Source organism: Ixodes scapularis, unplaced genomic scaffold (assembly GCF_016920785.2).
Source record: "Ixodes scapularis isolate PalLabHiFi unplaced genomic scaffold, ASM1692078v2 PGA_scaffold10__122_contigs__length_95168666, whole genome shotgun sequence".
Taxonomy (NCBI): Eukaryota; Metazoa; Arthropoda; class Arachnida; order Ixodida; family Ixodidae; genus Ixodes; species Ixodes scapularis.
This window is the reverse complement of record NW_024609836.1, coordinates 43,142,327-43,168,998: the sequence shown is the minus strand read 5'-3', so window position 1 is coordinate 43,168,998 and position 26,672 is coordinate 43,142,327. Positions and strand designations below refer to the sequence as shown.

At 43.0% G+C, this 26,672-nt stretch overlaps 1 protein-coding gene across 1 annotated transcript in view; it reads left to right on the top strand.

Moving 5' to 3' along the window:
- The first annotated feature begins 273 nt into the window (after window positions 1–273).
- The window catches only part of LOC121834772, a 180,201-nt gene continuing 153,802 nt past the window's right edge, over window positions 274–26,672 (top strand). The window contains exons 1-2 of the mRNA XM_042288543.1: window positions 274–315; window positions 22,478–22,797. Coding sequence (XP_042144477.1) covers window positions 274–315; window positions 22,478–22,797 — 362 coding nt within the window. The remainder of the gene's footprint in view (window positions 316–22,477; window positions 22,798–26,672) is intronic.

Sequence of the window (26,672 nt, the reverse complement as noted above, 5' to 3'; positions counted from 1 at the left end):
AAGGTGCTCGCGTCCAAGAAGAAAGGGGCGTTGACGGTGAGTGTGCATCCAGGAGGGGCAGTTGGCTGCGCCGCTGACAGGGCAGCGGATAGCAGCATCTGCACCAAAAACAAGGTCATCGTAGTTTCCGTGACGATGCCGCGCCCCGACTGGTAGAGCTGCGTTGAGTGCTTTTGAAGACATGCATCGGATATGGTTCCAGGTTGCCAGGCGAAGAAGTTTTCGTCGTTCAGTTTTGGCGGGATGTAAGCCGGGTCGTCGGGCGTATCCACCATGCAGAAGGTGCTCGCGTCCAAGAAGAAAGGGGCGTTGACGGTGAGTGTGCATCCAGGAGGGGCAGTTGGCTGCGCCGCTGACAGGGCAGCGGATAGCAGCATCTGCACCAAAAACAAGGTCATCGTAGTTTCCGTGACGATGCCGCGCCCCCCTGTGTCCGATAAGATCGATAAGATCTGTGTCCGATAAGATCGAAAATGAAGGCTTTATTGTCGTAATGCCAACTTGTTGATTTTTTATTATTCCGTCAGGTGTTTGGCGAAATTGTTTGACACGAAACTTGCCATTATGAAAGAAACCTCCAGTGGCATCCGTTTTTACGTATACTAAATGAGGTCACAAGAAGGACCAGCAGCATTTTCAGTTATCCAGCCTCGAGCACAAGCTTCCTAGCTTAAGACTTCGATCTCTCGTAAGCTTTGAGGCGTCATACGTAGCCAACGATCGACGGAGGTCACTGAATGTGTGATGGAAGATAAATGTAAAACAAAAGAAAACTCTGAGCTGCTTATCCTTAGTCGCTGCAAAGTATATTCGCTTGCCCACGTTGGCTTCCCCGCATACAGGCGAGCAAAATGTGGAGCACCCTTTAGAGGGGCCGTTGGACATTTGTAAAATAGACTTTTTGCTCCAAATCGTTTACAAATAACTTACAGCCTGTCGAGGGATGATGGCGATATAATCATTTTAATAGAAGAAGAATAACCAATAAAGTTTAATCAGACTCCTTTTTAGCGTTTTTTTGCTTGGCGACTTGTATTTTTCTTGATTGTACTTTTCGCGACCCACTTTGAAGGCCATCTAGATGTGAGATATCATATGTGTGAAGAAAGATAATAACACGGGTGAGCTGATGAACGACATTCAGAGTAAACAAAATACAGCCTAAAAATTAAAAAAAAGGATATGAACACGGACAGAACAACAAAGTTCTAATGAGACTTCGTCGTTCTGTTTTTTATTCGTCTACTATTCCTCTGTCTCGGGTTTACTATTAATATCAAACGCGCCTTGGGCAGACTGAATTCTAACTGTTGCAAATTCTATACTTCAAATTATTCAATACTTCAGTACAGAATAAGCTATATTGCTGTTAATATAAATATTTTCTTTTTTGGTTTTTGTTTCCTTTCGACATACCGCCACTCTCGGCTGTCGACCTTTAACAATATTTCTAGCAAAGTTAACGGCGCTTAATTTTTTTTGTAGCCTGTAATCGGAGACAACTAAACAGACGCTTCTTTTCGCAAGTAAGCTAGCACCTGAATAGACACCGCCCCTCTCCCTCCCCTCAACTCACTTCTTCCTAATACACGACCGTTTCTTCACAAGTCATTAGCTTCGGCTTTGTCGCCGCGACTATTTTTTCCCGGCGAACAATTTTCCACCCGACTTGGGACGCCGGCCGCCGCCTTTAATCCCCGGATTAAGGGATTAACGTTTTCTTCGACACACGACGAAACATTCCTTTATTCAGCCCCACCCGCTTACGCGATTCCTTCGATTATGCACACTCCTGCCGCGGGCGCTGCCGCCACGAGCGCACCCGAGCTCACGCAAAACTTCCAACACAAAAGCAACACAAAATGCACTTCCTTCACAAAAGGTACCTTTTCTTTTTGTCACGGACCTAGTTTTCACACGATTGCACGTGCTTCTGTTTTTTTTTTTGTACGCGCGTTAACCGTTATCGCATTCAGCGTTTACTTTGCGTATTCCAACCATCTCTCTCCCCCTCCCCCCACACACGAACAAAATAAGGTACAGCGGCTTAATGCCTGTGCGTGTCTTGTCCTTGCGTGCACTGACGCGTTTGCCACGGGCGGGGAACGCTGCGTCGACGCGTGCGGCGGCTCACGTTAATGTAATCCTCACGTAACGGAACAAAAAAAGACTGCATCGTGTCGAGTCATTGTTTCCGGGCTGTACGCGCTCTCGAATGAGCCGCCGTTTTTTGTCGATTAAATTGCGCCCGATTTTTGTGTTCGTTGTTTGAGTTCGGTTCCAAACCATCTTAGTTTCACAAAAAGGAGGACCTGCTTTTTCGCGCGGCTTTTGAGTGGATGAACAGGGAAAGGGAGAGAGGGGGGGGGGGGAGAGGGAAGCGAATCTGATACCTCTTTTCGTTAATCTCGATTTCTTCTCACATCTTTTTGTTTTGATTTTTGAATCAATCGGTAATTTGAAGATTTTGTTTTTGAAAGGAAGGAACAACATCGTTAAACGCTTATCTTCTTTTTTTTTTTGTCTCAAAAATGTTGTATCCCGTTGTCTTCTCTCGTTTCACGTTTTAAGGGAGAAAAAAAAAGGAGTGGGAGGGCGTGTCGTGTTTCCTGAGATTTCGAATCGATTCCAAGTCGATGCGCGTTAGGTGGTTGCGCGCGCGAAGCGATATGGCCTTCTCCTCGGCAGAATCATTTTTTAATGCGCGTTGCTTCCCAATTTTTTGCCCCTTTTCTTTCTGTTATAATACGCTCATTTCTATCAATGTTTTTTTTTAATCTTTTCCCTGACTTCTTAGGTTCGCCAGCCATAGAAAGCTGCATGTTCTACGATGTGGATCTCGCTGCCAATAATGAGGTTTTTAATACGAATTCCTCGCTATTATCCGGATCCTATCTTTATCACTGGTTACCTAATTTCCTTACGTTTCAAGCCAAACGACGCTGCATGTTCTACGAAGTGGAGCCCGCTGCCAATATTGCGTTTTTTAATACGAATTCTACCCCATTCATTTTCTTCTTTTTCTTTCTTTCTATTGCTGCCATAATACGATATCTCTCTTTCTCTCTCTTCCACTCTCTCTCTGCTTACTGCTTCCCTAATTCCCTAGCATTTCCAGGCATACATCGCTCCCTATTCTACAAAGTGGATCTCGCGGCGAATATTGCGGTTTGTGGTTTGATCTTATTAGCCGCTTTATCTCTTCCCTATTTTTTATCCTCGAATTTTGCAACCTTACACTCATTGCTTAAAAGAGGGATTCTTTACATTGTTTCATGTTTACATGGCAATACATTTTCGACTAGAATGCATTCAATTACATTGGGCTGGGATGGCTGGAACGCTATTGGATCGGAGCGCCGACTTGTTTGTATTTTGTGAAATTAAGACCCTAATTTGTTTACGTGGTGTCCCTAATATCAAGATAATTAAACATAAAAAATTTCGTGTGTGAGCGATATATGAGTATTTTATTAAAGAAACAAAATATGCGGTTTCCGCTAATACGAGTGGAAGTTTTTGGAGCTTCCTTTGCTACATGTAGCGGTTGGATTTTTTATCAACAAAAGCATTTACTCTGTGGATAAATTCAACTTGTATAATGTGATATAAATATGTTTTTTTTTGTGAATTTCACTCCTCATTATCTGAGAAGAGTATTCACAAATTGAATTACGCCAAACCACGCACTTTGGTTGTGGTGTTCAAACGTTATCGAAAGTATATTAAATTGTCTTGGCTCGGTATGAGGTACGACAAAACAAGCCACACCAGTTTGGAAGCAACAGGCGCGTACAGCATATCTAATAATTTTAGAAAATGTTGTACAGAACAAGAAACTTGTTTTGTTTTTTTTTGTCTTCAAGTTGCAGCATTTCACACGGGCTGGAAGAGCACACGAAACGCAAAATCGCGCGAATTGCTCGCGTTTTCTGTGGAAGACAACATAAAAAATAACACAGCTGTATGCGTGGTACACGTTCGTCTGCTTCTTTCACAGGGGTTGCGATGATATGACTACACCTAACTCTTATTGGCTGATTAAAAAAAGAAAGAAAAAACAATTGTAGGGTAGACGTAAAGGCATCTAACATTGAATCTACCCACTATCCTTTCAATAAAAGGCCAATCGGAGCTTTTGTCATTTCGACTTCACCACAACTCCTGCGCAAGAAGAAGATGACATGCTCTCCACAAAATCAGCCGACACAATCTGCACTGACGCCCACAGCACAGTCCCGCTAAATGTAACATAAAGCGTGCGATAATGCAAGAAAACGAAATTACCCAAATCTGTGTTTTTTTTTTTTTTTTTAAGTTAGAGCTCCACTATCACTCCGAACCAATGAAGCTTATTGAAAAGCGCAAGATCCCGACATATTTCGTGTTTCTATGCGTGGGTTACCGTAAACTGACCGAATCAGGCCGCAGAATGCGTCGAGATATTACGTTTTTAGTGTGCGTTTGTGTTTGTGTTGCAACACGTTTTTAGCTCGCTCGGACTTCAGACGAAACAGATTACAAATGGACGTACCGCGTCTGATTTCCAACAAAAAAAGAAAAGAAAAGCTCTACTTCACGTGCTCAAAACGTGTTCAACATCCGGTCGACCAAGATGGCGGCGCGCGGAAGAAGAATATTGGAATGGCCTATTCCGCATTACGCTTAAGAGTTAAATTGACCAACAAATTGATTTCTGAATCTTTACCTAGGAACATAACAAGGTTCTTATGGAACATGTCCTCCCAAGAGCATATTCGAGTGAGTTCTATACTTTGTTTCAGCTTCGGTCCGAGCGTGGCCGATGTTATGAGCCGAAGGGCCAATCCAACAGCGCAAAAAGCGCAGCGTCATGGCGTGCTTTCTGCGCTTGATAGGACAAGCCGGCGGAGGGGCACACGTAGAGAGACTACGAATACCGGCTGGTCCTATAAACTGCAGAGAGCACGCCGTGACGTTGGGCCTCTTTCGTTGTTTGATTGGCCATTCGGCTCATAACATCGGGCGCGCTCGGACCGAAGCTGGAACGAAGTATAGAAGGAATTTAAAAATTGTGCTTACTACACCTATCCGCACTTTAAAATATGCGTGACTTTACGGAGACATCGTTTGAATCATTATTTTTTGCTCTCAACACGTAAACAAAGCAAAAAAAAAAAAAAAAAAAGAAAAAAAAAAACGTGTTTTTGATGTGTGCGTAAGATTTATAAAACATATTGTATAAGTCATCTTTACGTTTCATGGATGTTTCATTGACGCATGGGTGTTTCATGGCCATTTCATGGACGCGCGTAGAATGCAAATGAGTCGCTGAACAACTTGATCTGGTGTAGGTGTCCAGAAACAACTTTTGATTGTGCGTTCAAGTGAACTCTGCTGTCTACGACGCAATTGTGTTCTACAACGACAACAAAGCAAGAAAAAAGTGCTTGAGGCCCTTGGTGTAACACGAGGCGTGTTTTGTGACGTGACCCCGAATCGAATGGACATCACCCGAATCACAAAAGTCGACTTTCGGGCCTCTGCGGAAAGAAAGAAAAAAAAAAAAAGGAAAAATGAAGGCGAGTGTCAGGCCAGGCTTCACAAGGCACAGTGCAAATGGAATGACGCCCAGCACTGTTGCACCAGGCGCGTTTCAGGATTGTGGATGAGCGGCCAAACTTCCAATTGCATATTGCAATTAATGCAAAAATGCAAGCGAGCTGGACAAGAATGACGATAATAATCATTGGAGAATGGGAACAAGTAGGACAAAGGACGAACACAAAATCTCCAAACTTAGCTGTGTTCGGAGATTTATGTTTGTCCTTCGTCCCACTTGTTCTCCTTTCCCAGGGTTTATTATCGTCTTCCACTTGCAATTTCTAAAAAAAGAAAGACTATTTCTGTACATGTAGGGATCATTTTCTTCGTAACTGGTGGAGATGTTGGAAAGATTTTTTGTCACTTATTACTACATGCCTAATATATTTACTGAACTTAATAAATTGAATTTAATTAAAAAAATTTTTGTTTCATAATATATTTCTCTTCACAAGGAGCTTAAAAAATGGCCCACAGGCGTATAAAATTAGAAATGATACGTGCAGTTGGTATTGCTTTGGTTCAGAAGGAATCCCACGACATGAGTAATAACCAGGAAGGTTTTCATAGCTCTAGTTAAATTTTTCAGTTTATAAATGTTCCCTAACCGCAGTCAAAAAAGGTAAAATGTTTTCTTTAATGAATCGCACATGCTTTAGTGTTTTTAACGAAACTTCGTAAGCAGCAAGCTGAGACAAAACAGAAACAACATGGAAAGCTTGAAGTCGCTTGTATAAAGGGAAGCTGAAATAATGTCAAAACAAGTTGAGTCATATTTCAGCCTACCAACCCCCCTTAAGGGTCTTCCAGCAAGAGTCGAGACACCGAGACGCACAGTCAAGCAAAACTGCGCAGCCCATTTAGGAGCAGATCCTAGTTTGACGATAGTCGCGTCTCGGCAGCCTCTCGTGAAGTGACTTCATTCCAGCACAGTAACAAACAACAAAACGTCAACAACAAGAGCCCCAAGAAGACCGAGAACGTGCAGAGTCATTGCGAACTGCAGTCGCCAAGAAGGAACGCGATAAGGATTTGGCACGCGCGAGGACCGTTACGTTAACGAGCACGCACGGTCTCCTTCGCGCGTTTCAGGCGTCGTGGCCATTGCAGCGTGTGTGTGTTTCGGCCGTTCGGGGGGCTGCCGTGCCGTTTGCACACGTCGAATCCGCCCAGAGAGAGATCCATGGACACTGCTAACGCCCCCTTCGCCTCTTTCTCTATTTTCCTCCTTTCCATCTTCTTATGGAGGCGTGGATTTCCGGTTCCGGTTCCGGTTCGGAAGGAGGAGGAGGACTTGGTGCCGGCTTCTTGTACCGAAACTTGGTTGGCTCGGCTAAAAACGCGACGCGGCTCGTGGGGTGATGCTTGATCTTTTTCTTTGAAGGGGGTGTACCCTGGTTGAAGGAAGCTTAAGATTTTCGTCAGTTTCTTTTCAAAAAGTTACTGGTGAAAAAGACTAACTTTTCATTCTAGGCTCGTGTTGAGACGGTACCATCGAGGAGAGTAAAAACCATTGAACTAGAATTTCGACGCCATCCCAGCGATATCGAGCGCAGACATTGATTGGTCCCGAGTGCTACGTCAGTGGTCGGCTGGCCCTCGTGTCCAATCAACCGGTAGAAAGACGCTCGGAATTTCGCACGAGTCTAATTGCTGAGTTCGGCGCCATATGAGTGTGATGACGCGGCATGAAGAAGGCTGTTGTTCACATGCTTCAATTCTTTTAGGTGGTCTTGTCTTAGGACACACTCCAATATTAACCACATTTGGGTCTGGATCGAGCGGAATCTCATCCTTTTGAAAAAAAAAAAGTGTTCTCAAGTAAATGTTTTCCCCTTTTTCCTTGGAGACACATGCATTCTAGGAAGATTGTTGGTTTTGTTTTGTATCACATTATATTAAATGCGATGACATTTCTTTCGACTGCCCTTCGTGGGACAATTCTGCTCTGCAACACAAAACGAATGCGCATACGTGGGAGAGGGTGGTAGGTGGATAAATTGAGTAGACATAACAAAACGCTGGACATCCTCCAAGGGGGATCGAACCCAAGACTTTAGGTTTGAGAGTCCGAAGCTGAACAACTGCGTCGGTGGGGCAAATTTGCGCAGGTACGCCTCAGTGAGTGTAGAAATATATCTAGGGGGACACGAAGAAAACTTAACTAGGAAAAGGAAAGTAGATTAAGCTATCATGAAACTCAAGGCATTGTGTAATTGTAATATATATGAAGTGGTTAGGGGCATGTGGAGAGGAATGATAACGACTGAACTACATTTTAGCGATGGAGTAGTGTGCCCGAGGTTGGAGGTCGGACAAAGAATCTTGGAGTGATTAGCACTGGGAGCGTATGTGAACACAACAAATAAGGGGGGACAGGGGGGATTGGGCTGGTCGTTCCTAGAGAACAGGACGGCCATTTCGAAACTGAAATTTGAAGAAAGGTTAAAATAAATGAAGGATAGGCGGTAGGCACGTAAATATTCGAGCAATTAAATAGAAAACATTTTAACACAAAATTAGTAAACCGAACCCGAAATCTAATATTTATATACCTACACACCAATGATGGGGATAAGCAGACTAGTTCAGTAAAATAAAAAAAAATAAAAAAGAAGAGGAAACGAAGGAGAAAGAAAAATGTATAAGAGAAGAATGCAAAAAAAAAAAAAGAGAATTTGTTTTAGGAATGTACAGGTTAGAAAACACAGGACATGAAAGGAAACAGGCATCTGAAAATTCCCGGAAGCTTTTCACTGTTTTATGCGAGAACGTGAGTGTTCAGGACGAAGATAGTTGGAGGTAGGTTTTAAGAGAAAGACGCATATGTGCCGTATGCCAGAGTGACAACGATACGCTAGGAAACGTGGTTTTCGGAGTGCATCGGGCTTCCTCCTGCCCTCCCCGATCGGGTTACTGATTCGGCGGGAGCAAGAGGTTTTCCTGACGAGAATAGAAGAACGGAGGAACAAAAGCCTATACTCACTAAAAGTAGGTTAGCAGGGAGTGGAGACGATCTAAATAAGCGTGATAAATAGTCAAATCAATAGGGTAGATGAATTAACCAGATACGTAATTTATACCAAAACTTAAAAAGGGGCATCGACAATGTTTCTACATTAGGTTGCGAGTGGTGCCGCCTAATAGAAAGGGTGTAGCCGATACCATGTATTCATTCACTCATCCTATGATACGAGACATTCGCTTGCCGGAAGTGCTCTGGTCGTTTTGACGATGCCTCGCAAGCACAAGGTAGTCTTCACAACACTTCGCAAGCGAAGAGTGTTTGGCTGTAGAAACAGAGAGGCAAGGTGTGCCCCTTCTGCCACAACCAAGGACGTAGGGAGGGAACGAAGTCCGTCTCAATTAAGTCAACTGAATATGGCCTCCATAGAAAAAATAACAAAACAAAAAAAAAAAAAAACAGCGCCAAAATGATATCGCGTTCTACGTAGTCTGCTGCGAAGCACGGCAGAAACAGAACCGTTTGCTAATGTTCTTTCGTGAAACGTTCTTTGGGTTGTCAGGGGGGGGGGGGGGGGAGGAAGGGGAGAGGAGAGGAGGAGGAGGAGTCGCCAGATTCATTGAAGACTGAAAAATTTACCGCGAAGCCCGACGCTGATTGGCTGGTGAAAAGGTCACGTGATCAACGCTGATTGGTTGACGCCGGTGTGTATGGGAGGGTCTGGAAAACCGCCAGGCTTTAAAATCCGACTACCGCAAGTATCTCCATTAAAGAAACTGCTATCAAGTTTATATGCCACGTGTTAATTTATCGGATGAAGTGTGCCGAGAACGAAGACGATTAGCTCAGCAGGCTAGACGAGTTTCGCAACTGTTTTACGCAGCAATTGTGTTACAGTAACAGCCAAAGCATCACCAAAGCAAAATAGCGATATTGGAACATTTCACGTGTAATACAATTCCCAAGCATAGATTCCCGAAGCCGGCTTGCGAGATTTAGGAGGCGCTCACACTAGATGGGCATCCAACGGCCACCGCATACTTTCTGGTAGCAGTAATGGTACTGTTTTATTGTCATCACGTGCCGTTCTTAGGAAAAGGAAAAATTATATGAATGCAACTTAACGACCTGGAAAATCATTCACGCGGTCGTTGATAGAAGCTTTGCGCGAAGAAAGCCCCATGTGAGTGAAATTACGATTGAACGTCGAAGAACCGTCCGGTTGGGTAAATTAATTACAATTCCTTCGCTGGGATCGCGCCAGCAATGCCTTTCGTTCGTTTAGTACGGTAGCGGTCTCAAATCTAATTTAAAATGTGACAGTAATTCTGCATTAAAATGCTGCATGTTGCCGAGGAGAAGGGGAAAAATTAAAGCTGCTCATTCGCTCAATATCACTTGGTGACGTCTGACATCTTAGGCTGACTTGACAATGCACTCACGCACTACGAGAAGAGGCAGCCATGCTTCGATGGCCAGCTGCTGCACTTAAGTCTATCTGTTTAGGTGGAGGTCCTCGAGATTGAGAGCGTATCGGTTTAGGAAATCTTCCTCCACGAGAAATACTTTTTGTTTGTGACACCGGGGCAGTGTCACGGCGTCCCGGCGTGCTATGAGAGGAAAGTGGACTACAAACTCGAAAACTCGCCGACGCCTTCTTTGGGCCCATCCTTTCAAACTCTTATTGAAAATACACGTCCATGATGATCTCCTCGAGTGAAGTTTTGGAAACTCTCAAGTGGCTATCAGTCGCCAGCTGCCTTCCTCATGATTTAAAACTAGACATACGCCTTAGATTACTGGATAACTTTGTGGAACTTTCGTAGGCTTCACACTCGCAATCTGACCGGAAAGAGGGAAACTGAAAGAGAGCAAAAAAGAAAGAGTGACTCAGTTTATATCCGGCATTGTTCGAAAACGCTCAGAAAACCTTTCTTTATTGTCTTTCTGTATTTTTTCTTTCTCACTCTCTAACCCTCTTCCGCAGCATCTTCCCAATGTTACCAGACGTTGATATCTGGTCCCCGCTCTGTTAACGAGATACGCGTGGGAGACTGGGAGATGTCTAGGCGCTTCTTGTCCGAATAGATGAGTAGGCTCACGTGACCTGTTGGTGCAGTTTTAGTCTTTTGTATTAGTTTATATTTGTCCTGCTTTTGAAGTCATACAAAAAACATGTTCCTTTAGACTGTACTATACCGGGTAAAAGCAGTAGTTTCCATTATGTGTGCCTCTGTGGATTTGCCTATCTTACATCTGCATGACACCCCATTTAACACAACCCACTCCACGCTAGATATAGCGAAGAAGTTCGTAAGGTAAATCTGGCAGGTAAGGTCAGAAATCAAATGCCTAGCGTTATGTCCCGCCATGTAACGTCTCGCGTAGACTTGCCATTTCCAAATCATAAAACGATTGTGAATTTTTATTGTATGTTAAGTTTTATATTTGAGTAACAATATTTAGGCTATTTAACACTCACCAAGAGAGTGTGCCCTAATTATACAACAATGGTGGAAACTGGAACAGTGAAACAACCTAAATAAAATAAATGACTAGAATGAACAATATTTTAAAAGTAAATTGTCGATTATATTCGACGAGAAGTGTAACCAAAGCACAATAGCTTTTTGTGCTTAAGCAAATTAAAAAAAAAATCATCATCATGCAAGCCAAGTTGCCCTGAGCTTTTAGTAAAATAACAAATTACCGATCTTAAAAGACAAATACAAGTATCTCAGATCTCAACACAGAAAGAAAAATTTGTAACACTCCTTGATGAGCCCAACATTTTTATTACATTTCTTGAAGTAGAAACGAGTGTAGGAACTTCACTACAATTTTAGTTGAATAGATGAAAATATCCAATAAATGAGCGAGGATAACGTTGGACTCGGTCTAGGCAGCTGATGTCTGCAAGAATCCCCAAGAAAATAAATCTCAGACCGTAATCTCGTGTTTACGACATGTTAGGAGCTTAAGGCGCGCTGACCCATTCGGTTTCGGCCCCATCACTGATAGGCGAGATAAGAGCTTTGACATCATCCCTGTTTACGCCCGGATAACTCGGGTCCGCTAAATCCAAAAGGGGTTCTTGCCGTTTCTCGCAGAACCCGAGCTCGCTTGGAACCACGGTTTTGAACGCCAACCCGCGTAGAGGATATAGCCGAAGCAACTGGGGGGATAAAAACTGCTACCAACTATCTGGATCGAGCTCAGAGGTCCTGAGATAAGAAAGCGGCGGGGTCGTAGCAAGTCGTGCGGGTCTTGGGGATCGCTTGTTGAACCGGACGTTTTCGCCAATCCATTTGGGGAGGGTTGAAGCCCCACTTGAGATTAACGTTCAGCCTTTCTAGCTCGTTCCGTTCTTTTTTTTTTTTCCATGTCGGGTTAAGAATCGTCGTAGCATTCTCTACTATTGCCGGGATTCGGGAATGGGTAGATTTGCAGGGGCGGACATCTCCTGGATAACAAGAACCGTAGTGCAGACTGTTGGGCGTCACCAAAAGAAGGCCCAAAGCGGGAAACCGATTAAACACGAGTGAGGAGCTAGCACTAAATAATGCAAGGGATGTGGCGTGTAACATTTGAAATGGTCTTCAGAAAGAGTTGTTCTTATGTCTGATGGGAACGCATTAAATGTGTGCATACGTTCGAGACATTTACGTTTGGTGGTTACGTATAGTTGGCGATAATGCAAACTACAATATGCTGAAGCTCGTTTCTTAATTTAGTGTAAAACGACGACCTGATTAATTTTCTTTTAAAAATTTTTCTGAAAGCGGACCATTTTTTTTATAAAATTAAATTAGGTTCGTTAATATAGCTGAAACAATCTCGGTGTAACAGGCAAGTATGCACGTTTTTTTAGGTTAATATATAAAATAAACTTCAATGAACGATGACAGGTTCGAAATAAAATATGATAGGACATGCAGAGAGGGGCTTCATACATAATTGTCCAAGATAAAATTAGGCTAAATTTTTTTTTGTGATTTATAGATATTGCTTTTTTTAGATTACTTGCTTTAACAATATATTGAGGTAAAACTGAAGCGCATGACAAAATAGGTAAACCCGCAAAAATGTTTCATAGATGTTTATATTGTGAATGATTTGACAGAAGTAGCTTTCCAAAAGACATTAATAATACCCATGTTCGCAAAAAGGCTAACTTTCGAACACACTCCACAAAAGGACGCCATCGTTTCGTAAAGAGTAAGAGTAAGCAATTATTTTATTCATTTATTAATTCATTCAATTAGCATTAAAGGCCTTAAAAAGGGCAGCACTTAAGCCCCCACCTTCCCCTTAAGTAATGTATTTGATTTACATTATACAATTTATATTGTACATGATTTAAATTATACAATTGCTTAACACATCCTTCAGGTAAACACAGAAAGTAGAAAAGCAACAAAATGATGTGCAAAAGAACAGACCTGCAAGAATAAAAAAAAAAAAAAAAACATTACACACCAATACACGGACTTGTAAAACTGCACCCTGTTATTTAAGAAATGCGTGGCTAGATAAATTTTAACACGCCATGATTTTCGATCGATACCATAAGGTCGGGCAGGATGTTCCAGTTAAGGATGCTCTTGGTAAAGAGGAAGTTAAATTCGTTTGTGCTACCAGATAAGCGGGCGATGTTCCTAGAATTGCTTACTCGGACAGGAGGTCTGGGGGGAGTAAGAAGTAGGTAATCGCGAAGTGTTGTATGATAATGGTAGATTTTGTGAAAAGCTGAAGACGTGAAATTTTACGGCAAGTTTGTTTTGACGGGAGAGTTATTTGGGATTTGAGAGCCGATACACTGGAAGCGTGGTTATAATCGGATAAGATAAATCTTGCTGCTCGGTTTGGCACTGCTTCGAGGTTGTTACCAAGATAGACTTGATGAGGGTCCCACACTGATGCCGCATACTCTAGTTTTGATCGGATGAAGGTTCCAAAGGACATTTTTATATATGTGACAGAGAGGACTCTAGGTTTCCTCTAATGTAAAGAAGGAGGCGGGATACATTAGCTGTAATGACTTTAATATGCCTAGTTTAAGTAAAATGTGTTGTTAATGTTGTACCAAGGTATTTATATGAATATTTGCCATCAACTGGATCACTTCCTATTGAATATGAAAAAAGTGATGTTATACGTTTACGTTAAAGCGAATAAATTCACATTTTGATTTAGTAAATGACATTAGCCAATTGTTACATCGTGCGTTTGCTCTCTTTAGATCGCTTTGTGGGCTATGATGGTAATTTTGAGTGGAAATGTTATGGTACAGTACGCAGTCTGAGCAAAAAAATCGTACTGCGCAAAATATTGAAATTGGGAGATCGTTATTAAAGATTAAAAAAAAAAAAAGCAAAGGTCCAAGCATCGATCAACGGGGAACTCCCGAAGTTTTATGTCGCAATCTTGGCCTCGAGTAGGTGTTAACTTTTCTTTGTATTGCTTGCATAGTGAAATGTTGAGCATACAGGTGTTATATATTTTTCGATCGCCAAGTCGCGCGCACACGACTTCATGGAAGTGTTACTGGAACGTAGACAACCTGGACAGAAATATTTGAGGTTGGGTAGAACTATGGTATTAAAAAGGAAATACTCCAGCCGAAGTCTTGAAATAGTGTCCCGACTGAATTGATTCGATAATATAGGTTGCACCTGAACCTTACGAGCAATTTCATTTTCACGCATAGGTCATCCTGGCGATATTCCACACTGCCTGTTGATAGAAAAAGGCAGAGGGGAAGCGAATTGGCTTAGAAGGGCAAGGGGAGGAATCCTACTTTTGGTTTCTAGGCTAGGTGGCGCAAGTTACCGCCAGTTGTAAACGGTACATCTATTATCACCATCCATCCATAACTGTAAAGGAACAAAAAATATGTTCAGGATATTTTTAACTCAGTGCTGTTTCGATGTCATTCGTACTGAACTGTTCTGATAAGCGGCAGAAGAAGTTTCGTCGTTATCGTGATAATTTAATATTTGATGATTACTCAGATTTCCGCTACATCTTCAAAGGTCCTTTTTTTCTTTTTTGCTAGCCCTGTCCCACTGAAAATAAGGCTTCCTCTTCGATTTCAAAAGTCCTTATCATCGCCAAGTTTCTTATTACGCCGCCACCTCTTTTCTTCTTGCGGATAAGTGAAATCTTCACAAAAGACGGAGGTGTCCGAAAAGAAAAAAAAAAGTATTACGTACGTTTCTCGTTTTCTTTAAATACTTGTTTTAGTTATTGTTCATCCCGTACGTATAAGCTTTCATTTTGTTTCAGAAAGTAGAAAGCACGAAAAGCGGACTTCAAACATTATTCTTTTTCTTTTCAACATTGCGAATGAAAATCAAGCGTTTAGAAAAAGGAAAAAACACACAACATAAAAAAAAATATTTAGGGAAAAAGATAGTCAGAGAAAGAGAGAGAAAGAAAGAAAGAAGGACAAAAGAATAAAAAGCTAATGCCTTTTCAGTTACGGAGTTTCGACTTCCTGGCAGGGATGGATTGCCCTGCCTTCGTCGCGGCAGTTCCCGATCTTTCTTCTCTTAAATCCCTCCTTTCCCCTTTTTATTCCCTACTTCCCCATATTATTTTCCCCCCGTTACTTTGTGTTTCCACCAGGGCTTCTTTAAACTTAAAATAAATAAAAGGTAATGCAACGGGGAAAAAATATATTGATATATTTTTGTCTCAGGTAGTCTATGTGCGGTTAAATTGGTCGTCGAAGCGCCGGCACTCTACAATGTCTTTAAACAATATCCGCAAAAAAAAAAAGTGGCGGCATTGTATGCAAATTTAGATTATGCTCGAAAGTTTTCCTTATTCATATGCTATCTCTCGACATTTTGGAGGCGTTGAGTGCACTCCGAAGGCCCTCATCTTCAGAGTCTCGCTAGAAAGTTTTCAATATTTGAGCATAACCCTAAAGATAGACTCGATTGAAGATACCTGTATAAGCATACGTATGGAGGAACATAAAACAAACACCTTAGCGTTTATCGACGGAAAGCGCATTATTATTCGGCCGTCGTTTCCTCCGCGTGGCTACGGGGCCTCCCGAATTTCTAATGAGCAGAGAAATGACAAGATACGAAATATCCAGAGGCACCGAGAGCGTAAGAAGCGCAGGGTTTGGTTTATTATGTCCACGCTTCTTGCTTAGCCATTTCCTCTCTGCCGTTCTTATTGGCTGATGCCGCATTCCCGTTAACCACGGAGAGATAATGAGATGTCCGCGAAGCTTGGTCGCGACGCCCTGCGTTTCTGAAACTGACGATGACTATACGGAGAGCAAGTCGTCTGTCTCTTGCGCAGGAATTGTGGTGACGTCAGAACGGCTTGGTTTTGATTAGAGGGATAGTGGGTAGGCCTAAATGCTATATACCTTGAGGTTTACCCACCATTTATTTTCCGATCAGTCAATAAGAGCTCGGCGTTTTGACGTCATTGCAACATTTGTGCAAGAAGCAGACGAATTTGCGCTCCGCGTAGGTATGCGTAGCCTTCCATCATCCAAACATGTCTGAGATAATCATTATAGCAAAATTTGACAAAGACCTTTCACATCCAGAGTTTTGTAATGCACGAAACGCCGTATTTGAGACGCAGTCATTTAGCTTTGTTTAGAAGGCCTTAAATGGTCGTTTCGGGGAGTGGTAGAACCTATCTTTTTATGAGTTTCACAGCTAAGTGTAGAACTGGTACAAAAGTCACGTGACGACAATTTTCCCGTTACATTTAATGGGAAACTAAATTTCTGTAATTGGTCACGTGATCTCAAGTCACTTGACATAAAGTTTTCCGCTAAATTTAGCGGAGGAACTGAATTGTTTTCTAGGTCTCGTGAGGCAAGGTCAAGTGAGATCAGTTTCCCCACCAAATTTAGCGGGGAAATTGAATAGGCGTTTTGGTCAAGTGACGTCAATTTTACTGCTAAATCTAGCGGAGTGACTGGTTTGGTCTGTAAATCTCGGGATGTCAGGTCACGTGACATTGATTTTCTCGCTAAATTTAACGGCAAAACTGAAGTGGAGTGTATGCCACTTGAGGCCAATTTTCCCACTAAATTTTGTGGGAAATGCACGCAAAGGACTGACGGACGGCCAAAAGTTTAGAATTGGGGTTTCGTTAAAATGCCTTTCAAGCTTTAATAATAAAACAAATTGTTGTAGTAATAATACATAATGATAATACATTTGTTTCACATATCTTAAATACACAATAAGCACTCAATCAATCAATCAATAAGTCAATCAATCAATTGGCCTTGGCACTCGCACACCGGACATTTAAACACTTAAAACACAGAGTACACTCACATTACAAGATAAAACATGCAAATTATAACCAGACAAAAACACGCAACCATCAGATTCAGCAACACATAAAATTAAAAGTGAGATATTTGCTGGTGCGCCGTGAAGGTGATGTGTATATTCGGGGGAGTACATCACGCAAAAAGAAGGAAAAAGAAAGCGTAAACTGGCGAAGTTATTTTGCAAATATTAAACGCCATGTAGCCCTCATACAATTTGAAATTATCATAATCCGGTTCAAACATGATAGTAAAATGTCGTTACATAAGCTTCAAGAGTACAACAAGCTTCAAGAGTAAAACAACAAAGTCACGAGAAAGAAACAAAATTATTCGTCTGAGATTCGCTGTAACCTCGGAGTACCTTTCAGCTCAGCCGTAATTATAACAAAATTTTGATTGAGTGCTTGAAATTCTTTCGGCTGGAGTTAAATGTGCCCAGGTTTTTTAGCGGAACTGTGGTAACAATCCAATAACCTGAGAATTGGACACAAACGACTAAATTCTCTAGATGTATAAAAAAGGTGCATTGAGTTTTGTAGGTACTCTAGGAATCCTAATATTCACTTAAGAAAAGAGACTTGGGGTGTCAATTAAGCTGTCAAGGTTTTTAAACAAACATGCCAAATCTGCTTTTTCTCTACGTCGATATAGGTCAGGTAATCCAACACGTTCCAGAAGGGTTTCATAATCCAAGTTTGCTTATCTCTTGCCAAATAGCGATACTTAAAATTTGAGAGGAATTTGTTCTGCATCCGTTCAATTCCCAGTGAATTGGTTTTACAGATTCCGTTCCAACAGCACCGACCCTTAGTAGGAATAATAATAAAAATAATAATAATAATAATAATAATAATAATAATAATAATAATAATAATAATAATACAGAACTACACATAGGCCGACGCTTTCGAATTGTACTGGGGTGCGAGGAAACACCGTTTGTGATGGGATCTGAAACGTCTTCTAAGATGGCGTCGGTGATAAATGATGCCGATGACGATTGGGTTTGCCTCCTCGCTTTCCAATCGGTTTCGTCTTTTGGAAGCAGACGAACTAACTAAAAGATGTGCAGACGGGATACCAAAATACCAAAAATATAAGTGAACTGGGGAAAAAGGAAGCTTAGGTGTATGTTTTTTTTTGCTTTGTCTTTCGTTCTCTATTTTTGTGATGGAGTTTTATTCGGTAGTACTGTGTTTGACATTGATGGCGCTGTACTATGTGTTTTTTTCTTAGTCTGAGAAAGTGTCGACACGGGTGGCAGCTAAAAAGAGAGCGAAGGAATTTAAGGCGGATCCGTTTCCTGCCGTATATATATATTTTTTTAATTTTCGGTTTATGTATATTACGCGTGTTATAATGTCTTCGAAGACAAAACGAGTGGAGATTTCCACGAAGCTGTAACTCCGTACAAATATATATATTTTTTTAATTTTTGAATTCTTTTAGAGTTTTTGTTTTTGCCTTTATTTCCTTTTCCTTTTTCTCCCCTTCTTTTCTTTTTAGTCTTGCACTTTTCAAGAGGATGACTTAAAGTTGCCGACCTTTGTCTTTTACGTTCGTGCATTGTTATTTTCCTCTTGGTCATATACACCCTCGCGCTGTAAGCAGACAAGCCCCCGTTGCACACACACAAAAAAAATGTGGGCACCGCGCATGGGCACAAACCAGATTCGCGCGAGATGAGACGCTTGCGCCTGCGCAGTAATGACAGCAGAGCCACCGCAGCGGTCTGACGTTAGAAAGTTAAGCTGGCGGATAGGCTAATAGTCTTGAGTGTACCCGAGCTGTACTTCTTCTGAATTAATAATTGTAAACAAAGTAATTTCTGAGAAGTAATGCCGGCATGCCAAGGTCCTGCTCAGATAGTCACCCTTTCGCACTCCAAAGTGAAGATATTACCGCGCCCGCGCAGCTGAACAAGTAGGCAGTGCCTCTGTGGCCTAACGGGTATCGTGCTTGGGCCACTGTTCAATTCCAGGCAGCGGACGTATATCTTTATTATATCTGTAACCTTCGCATTCTAGTAAATTCGACAACCCTGTTGCGTACTTGAGGTCCGAATATTCTAGGCGCCGAATGTTCTACACCGAATGTTTTAGAAGCCCGCGCGAATGTTCCAGATGCTAGAGTCAGTCTCACCCCAGCGTTCGACCCTGCTGTTACGCCGACTTCGACGCCCGCGACGCTCTACTGTTTTCTTCTGCTCACTTTTGTTTTAGACAATGGTTGGCCCCATTAAACGTTTCAGTTTCGTCAGTTATTCTTTGTTTGGTCACCTCGTCATTCGTTACAATATGTATACACTGACATTTCGAAACCTACCCGCGTACACCTCAAATTCAACCGAGTAACATTTCGCATAGCCCCAGTGTCGCGTGTTAAGTTGTGTTAACAATACTACGAATGTGTGCAAGCGTACAGTGCCTACGATTTTTTGAAAATTTGGTCGCGCGAAGCCTTCCATAAATTTTACATTGTTGGCCTGAAATTTCTTTTGCGACGAGGTTGAAGAAAGCGGGCGACGCGTCTTTACGTCGCTACCTTAGGCGTAAAGTGGCTTCTTCCACCCTTACACGAAGGTTCACTCGATACTAACAAAATGGCGACTACATCTCCAGAAAAATATATAAATACAGACAAGTCTACCTTTAGGCAAAATTACCTTTTCATGCCTTTTTTAATGGCCGGTATGGGCAAGAGAACTGGTTGTGGAGACTGTACTCCGTTCTCCCCCAAGCTGACATTGCGGTGGGAGGTACGTGCTCGCCTGACCAATCAGCCGCCCCCTTTAGTATTGACGGAAACGTGATCACGTGGCGAAACAAAGACGCGTAATTGGTTCAACCAGGCACGTTGGTTGAACTGCACTGTCAGCTTAGGGGTGGCCAGGGCATACAGGAAGTTTCACTCAATAGGTATTACCAATATGGCCACTACATCTCCAGAAAAAAAAGTATGCGTACAGATCAGTCGACTTGCAGACAAAAGCTATCTTCGTGTCTCCTGTAATGTCCTCAATGGGCGCGAGAACTTGTCGTAAGGTCTAGGGGCCGTGGGACGATTAGAGCCGCGGAGACACTCCACAAGAAACCCAATAAACTCGGAATTGCTAATTTGGCGCCCAAAGAGGGGCGAAGGAGAAGAGCGGAGGGCAGCGAATGCGATCAGCTTCGCTAATCGGATCAGCTTGCTTTCTCATCGTCCAGAACTGTTTCCACGTCTCTCCTGGGAACGCCCGAAAACGATGTAGCCGAGACTAAACACAAAGACAAATACACACACAAACACAGGGTAAATGGCAGGGCAATAGGCAGCCGCAGGAAGGACGATGGCTCTGTGAACGATACGTTGATAAATGTGCGCGGACTTACATGGTCTTTAAAATATTACGTATCGTCTTGTGTTTTTTATGAAATGCGTGTTTCGTGTTGTTAAAACAGATCATCCTACAAAAAAAAACAAAAAAAAAAACGACAAACAAACACACCTTAATTGAAACGGTGGGAGTTAGCGAGACATACATATTGACAATTGAAGAAAAACAAGATGCACACTCACAAAAAGGAAGACATATGTGCAAACAAAAATCTTCAAACAGAAATGCAGAATGCACCCTAGACTCATACAGGGAGATACCGCTAGAGAGATACAGATGAGGAAGAGAAAGAAAGAAAGAGAGAAAGAAAAAGAGAGAAAGAGAGAAATGCACACAGACACGAACAGAAGAATACAGAAATGCCGAAAAAGACAAAGGAAGTGAGACAGAAAAAAATTGAGAAAGAGATAGAGAGAGAAATAGAGAGGGAGAGAAAAAAGAGCGTGCGGCAGAGAGCGAGGTACATAACAGAAAAAAAAGCAGTGGTAAGACAAATAGATATAGAGGAAGATACAGAAAACAGAAAGAAACCAATGGCTAAACATACAGGAATTACAGAAAACAAGAAAAAACATTGAGAGAGATAGAGACGGCGAGAGAGAAAAAAAAGGAAAGAAAGTGTGAGACTCGGAAACTGAAAAATGCTACAGGAGCAAATATCTTCATCAAAAACAAACGACCGACGTTAGTGGCAGTTCTTGAATGTCAATAAATAATTTGTACTTTTTTAGAGAAAGAAGAATTACAGCTCTTGTGAGTCTGACCCTTCTGACGGAGCCCGAAGGTTTGGAGCAGCGGTCGCGATTAGAAACCGGCGGTTCTGTCTGTCGCTAGTGTTCCGGCAGGGGGCTTTTCCGTCTTCATTAACGACGCCGGGTCAGCGGGACAACAACCTCTTCTCTTTCTCTTCCGACCGGCGTTGATGGATCGACGGCCGGGCCTGGCTTCATTCCCGCCCTTTGGCCACGGATCTCGCAGTCGTGGGGGAAAGTGTTTGCGCTCACGCCGCTAACGTATTTGCGGTGCTTGTCCCATAGTGTCCCTGCCTTGTATGGTTTTTAACCAGTGGTGGTAAGAGAAGCTAAAAATAACATCAGCCGCACACGTAGATATGTTCGATGATAAAAATATAATTCTGTCAACTTCAAAGCTCGTGAAAAACAAGGTTTTCTGTTTTGTTTATCATAGTGGCTGAAATAGTAAGACTAACTGTAAAACGAACCGAACAAATCGGCTGCTTCACGCAGCGGGCTCCCATTCTCTTATAGCTTGCATTTTAACTGTGCGTGCTACTTTATAAAACTTCAAGGCGTAAATTCGTTCCTGTCAAAGATAGAAAGAATGTCCTTCACATCTTGAATGGCGAACGCCTTCACATCTTGAACGGCGAACGCCGGTTCAGACGATTGGGCCACGCCGTAAGTCGTACTTCGCGTCTCTGTCGAAAGGTTACGTAAAATTCCATCAAAGGCAAACAGCATACGACTTGTACAGCACAGCTGAACGTCGCAACTCCGGCCTACCTGTTTACATCTGGGTTGATCGTATTTATTTTAGCTCAAATTTTAACGCCTTTGTTACTAATCAGTTGGGATATAGCCATATAACACGATGATTATCTTCGGTCTGAACGACTGTCGCCCAAAAGTGTTTCTCATTTGTGGCCTGTTGCGCCACCTGTAGATAAGCGCGCCTAAGGCGTCTCTTGGCGCAGCTTTGTCGTCTGCGCCGGTGTCGGTCATTGAAAATGCCAAGGATGTTGTCCTCATTTCTTACACAAACGCAAATTCCCCTTGAAATTTTGCAAAGTGACATGCACCACTCAAAGACACAATTGACTCAAACTTGAGCTGGTTATGAAAAGACGATGATGTTTCCTGTCCACTTTGCAGCGATCTCGACGACTTCAGGCGCACTATACCCAAAGCCTTCCGTCTATCGAACTGAATACTTTATAACTGTGTAACAGTGCTGCGTTGATATTTAAAAGGAGGGAAGGTAAAGTCAGCCTCAATGGGCGTCTGGGGTCTCTACCGTAGACGAGAAATATAACCATGAGTACCACTGCCAGCCTGGGTCTTTAAAGTGCGGCACGCACTTTATAAGACACTCGGTCACCGATCGCCCCAACCAACAATGGGGATCGGTGGCCGGGCAACTTCAATAGCAATATTTGACGACCTAAGCAAACTCTTCATGATTCGCTCTTTCTTATGGATCGCAGGAACTGGCCGCTCGCAACGGCTGCGCTGTCTCCATGAGCAGTCCGGAGTCCGGGCAGAGCGGATCGCCGTGCTCGAGCTTAGGCCTAACGGACATGTGCGGCCTGCCGCCGTTCGCCCCGGCGCCGTCTCCGGCCGGATCGGCGCCGCTGCTGGCTCCGGCGACGACTCCTTCGTCCTCGTCCTGCATGCTCTTGGCGTCGAGCACCTCGTTCCCTCATTCGCTGGACGGCATCCAGGGCACTTCGTACAGTTCACCCTGCGGGACGGCATCGGTGGTCGCCGGAGCATCGCCGTCGGCTGCGGCTTCCTTCTTCGCGAGGTGAGTGTTTCGTCGTGAACGTAATGCAGAATTACATTCTTGCTGAAGCTGCGCTCAGCTTCATGTTGCGTTCGATCGCAGCTGGGCTAACATGAGATGGAGCTAAACCAAGCTGCTCCCAAAGCGCGTTGTCATGGCGCTTGCCGTCTTTGTGAGTTTTCTATCTCTGGCTAAGCCAATTAAGCACATTGATTGAGGTAGAACTCAATGTGAAACGGAGTATGGCTTGAATTTAGCCTCGCAAAAGTGAGTGAGGCATGGCCGGCTTCCATACACCTGCGCCGCAAGCTCTGCCTGTCACAAAATGCTAATGGAAAAAAAAAGCTTAGAAGCAGTATGGGTGCATTTTAAGACACTTCGAGAAAGTTTCGATCCTTTGCTGCAATTTTTCAATTTGGGAGGTTTACGAGGACACCACATCAAGGCGGGGCCGTATTATTTTCTCCGTTGCTCTAATGCTGTTTGTAAGGGCAGTTACACGGTCAAGGGGATGCAACATAGGGGGTTAATCGCCACGATACGTCGCACATAAACTAAAATTTGTTAAATAATTTTTTTTAATTTGCTACAGTAGACACATATTTTGAATTAGAAACTCGCTGAGCATCATCAGGAACCACTAAATAAATAATTTTTAGAAATACCTGGAGCGCGGGGGAAGCGTAGTAGTGCACCAAAGGTACCGCTCGTGCAGCCGCTGCGAGGCTGAGGCTACGATAAGAGACGGGAAAGCGTCTCGGACGCGTTATCACACCGGTAGCCTTGCTCCATCTGTACGAGTGGTAACGCTTGCACTCTAACGTGCTTCTCACGTGCTCTGAGTCTTCCTAACATTAACCGATTTAACGGTTTTCTGTGACGCCCAGCAAGTTGCTAATTACAATCAGATGTCTATTTTCAATCACAAAAGCGTTATCACATCTTAGTTTATTATCCGACTAATTGTTACGATAAGCCTCCTATACTTTGCGTCCTCCATAGCCGTATAACTCATCTGCAAATGCGACATTATTGTAACTTTCGCGGCTTTTTTTAAAACAGATCTGTTAAGCTTAAAAACAAAACAAAAACATCTGTATATAGTTTTTAGAGCGGTTGCTGCGTCCAAAACGGCGGGTCTACAATAGGGTTTAACTTGACGGCTATATAGTACGGTTGAGAGCCAATTCTCCGAAGTGGGCTCGTTGCACAGTTTCTCAACTGCGTTGTTCTGGTAACGTTCGCTGTATCCTTCGACTCGCTTTAAAGCCAAACCCGTGCCGAAGACGCGGTCATACGACCCTAATGGAGCGGCGCAAAAGGTGGATCTTCAAGACCGCTGGTCGTTTTTGTTCGTTTTTTTTGTCTCCGAATAAACAAAAAAAAAAAAAAAAACTAGCGTAAGACACTTAAGATTGCTTACGTGTAGGAATCCAAAAGCATTCCTACACGCACGAATATCTTACAAGCAGCACGGCACGTCTTCCTTGCGACGTCACGGCGCTCCGGTGATGACATCACGCTCCCCCACTGCGCAGGCGCGGCGAACCCTGCCGGCCTCCCGACTGCTTCCGTGACGATGGATCTGCGTTACTATGCTTTTCTTTGGGTTTTAGTTCCGTGGCGCGTCCGCTTTGACCTTAAGGGCCCCCGCCGGCTACCGTGACGAAACGCCTGCGTGGCTGTGTTTGCGTTTTATTTTTAAGGTGCGTGCTTGATGACGTAGTTTTTTGACCATCATTTAAGGACAACGCCGACGGCGTTTTGCGCAATGGGACGAGTAAGGCTTTTGCTTTAATAACGCGGAGTAAACGTGCCGCGATCCTGCGCTTTGGTTTTTGTGCGTGGCTGGTTTAGCCGCTGATAGCCAGCCCAGGAAGACAAAGAGAGCGTCGTGAGGCTGTAAGTTTGGGACGCTGATTGATCTATTCCGTCAAGTCTTAGCGTCCGCTGCGTTCGTGCTTAAAGTAAAACGGAACATAATATACCTTTCGGCTGACTAGAGAACGAGAACTTTAGCCGCCAGAGATCTGAGCTTTGTGACGCCCGTTCACGTTGGCCGGCTGAGCGATTGCATGGGTGACTTAGAGTCTTAGACCACGGTTGAAAGGATCGATTATCTCGTCCCGTAGACACCCGTGGAACAGTCTTTTTTTTTTTTTATTCCATGAGTTCTAGCACTCAGTTGAATGATTCTACGTATAGTGTAGTATATCATCTTTCATTTCAATATGCGATTGCAGTTTGAAATGTGTCTGCCACCCATCCATGCTATAAACAGAGCCGCCTATCTTGAGATGAGTCACTTTATACGAGCACCGCAGTCGCCACATAGAAATGTTTTGCAAGAATATGATGCATGTGAGATATAAATACTAGAAACGAGCAGCTTTTGGTGATAAGTAAATGCAGCGAAGCAGTGCAACATTTACATCACGCGCAGGCCTTCTTGTTTGAGTGATGCTTCACCTAACGCACGGCAACCTTACGCGGAGCACGCTTTAAAGGGGCCTATTCCTAGCACATTTCTATGCACTTAAATACTAAACTTACCAAAAAAAGAAAAAAAAAGAAGAAAAAAAAAAAAAAGAAAGTAAGCGTGATGTTTAATACAATAGTCTTTATATTTATTTTATAATATGTTTCATTGTATCGTAAATTGATATCCTATATTACGTCCCTCAACAGGGCTGTGTAGTTATCAAGACATAGCGAAGGGTCACCACCTTTTTTAATAGAGCGAGCGACCGGTTGCTAAGTTCTAGTTATTTAGAGAGGCTCCCAGTGTGCATATTACGTTTAGATTTTGCGTATTTACGAACTGTATTAATGGTTGGACAATTTTGCGAAAGAAACCTTGATTTCAGTTCTACGTCGTCAAGTTGACTTTCCGAATTTGCGAGTATAAATGATGATGGCGATGATGCTGCTATTAATCTACCTTCTACGAAATAGACGCCCACCACCGTCAACATATTAATTTTTGTCGTTTATAAAATAATTATCAGGATTAATTAAATTAGTATATTTTTATAATGCTTCAAGAACCTTAGGCTGGTAATTCCAGAGACTTTTCAGACCTGAAAGAACGGCACGCAGTAATAAATTATCGCTACTATATTTCTCCTAATGCTACACGCATACTAGAGTGAACCGGCTAAGCGTGTCTTTTTCCTCACGTTCGCGTTTGAGTAATCACTTCTATAATATGCGCATTACTTGGTTACTGTTCGGATCAATCCAAAAGGATAAGTTCATTAATTGAACAGTTTCAAGGAGGCCATCGCTGTCATAGTTTATTACCGGACAACCGATTGTCTGTTAAGCGTGTTCTCTGCCAGGACTATTCTAAGTTTTTCCAATTTACGATCGATTCAATATATTCTCGTAACATATCTTCCGTTATTTTTATACCGTACTCGACACTAAAGTGCCTATTCAAGTCGCAAATGTGCATGGCTCACTTTAGACCGCACGGCACCACAGTTGGATGTCGGCATAACGCTGAACCACAAAACCGCCGTTTTTCCATCCTTCCCACTAGGCCTAATCTTATCCTTAAAAGTAACGTGGTACACACAAACGAACGAGCGAGCACTACGGCGGGAAAGTGCCCTTTATCGCTTGGACGATAGGAAATTTCGAGCACAAGGCCTAGCAAACACACACATACTCACACAAATATAAACGATATCCCCAAAACACAAGAGCAAGCACGCGCAACGCATGACCAACGTTGGACACAACGAGAAATTGCCTCGCTTTCGCGGTTTCATTTGTCTTCCGAAGATGCGTTTTTGCGTCCACAACGCTTCATTTTCGATGACCCGAGTGGATTTACCCCCGTTTCCGTTTGGTCTTTGTTGCGCTCCGTGTGTCGTATGGGGTCCGTTTCC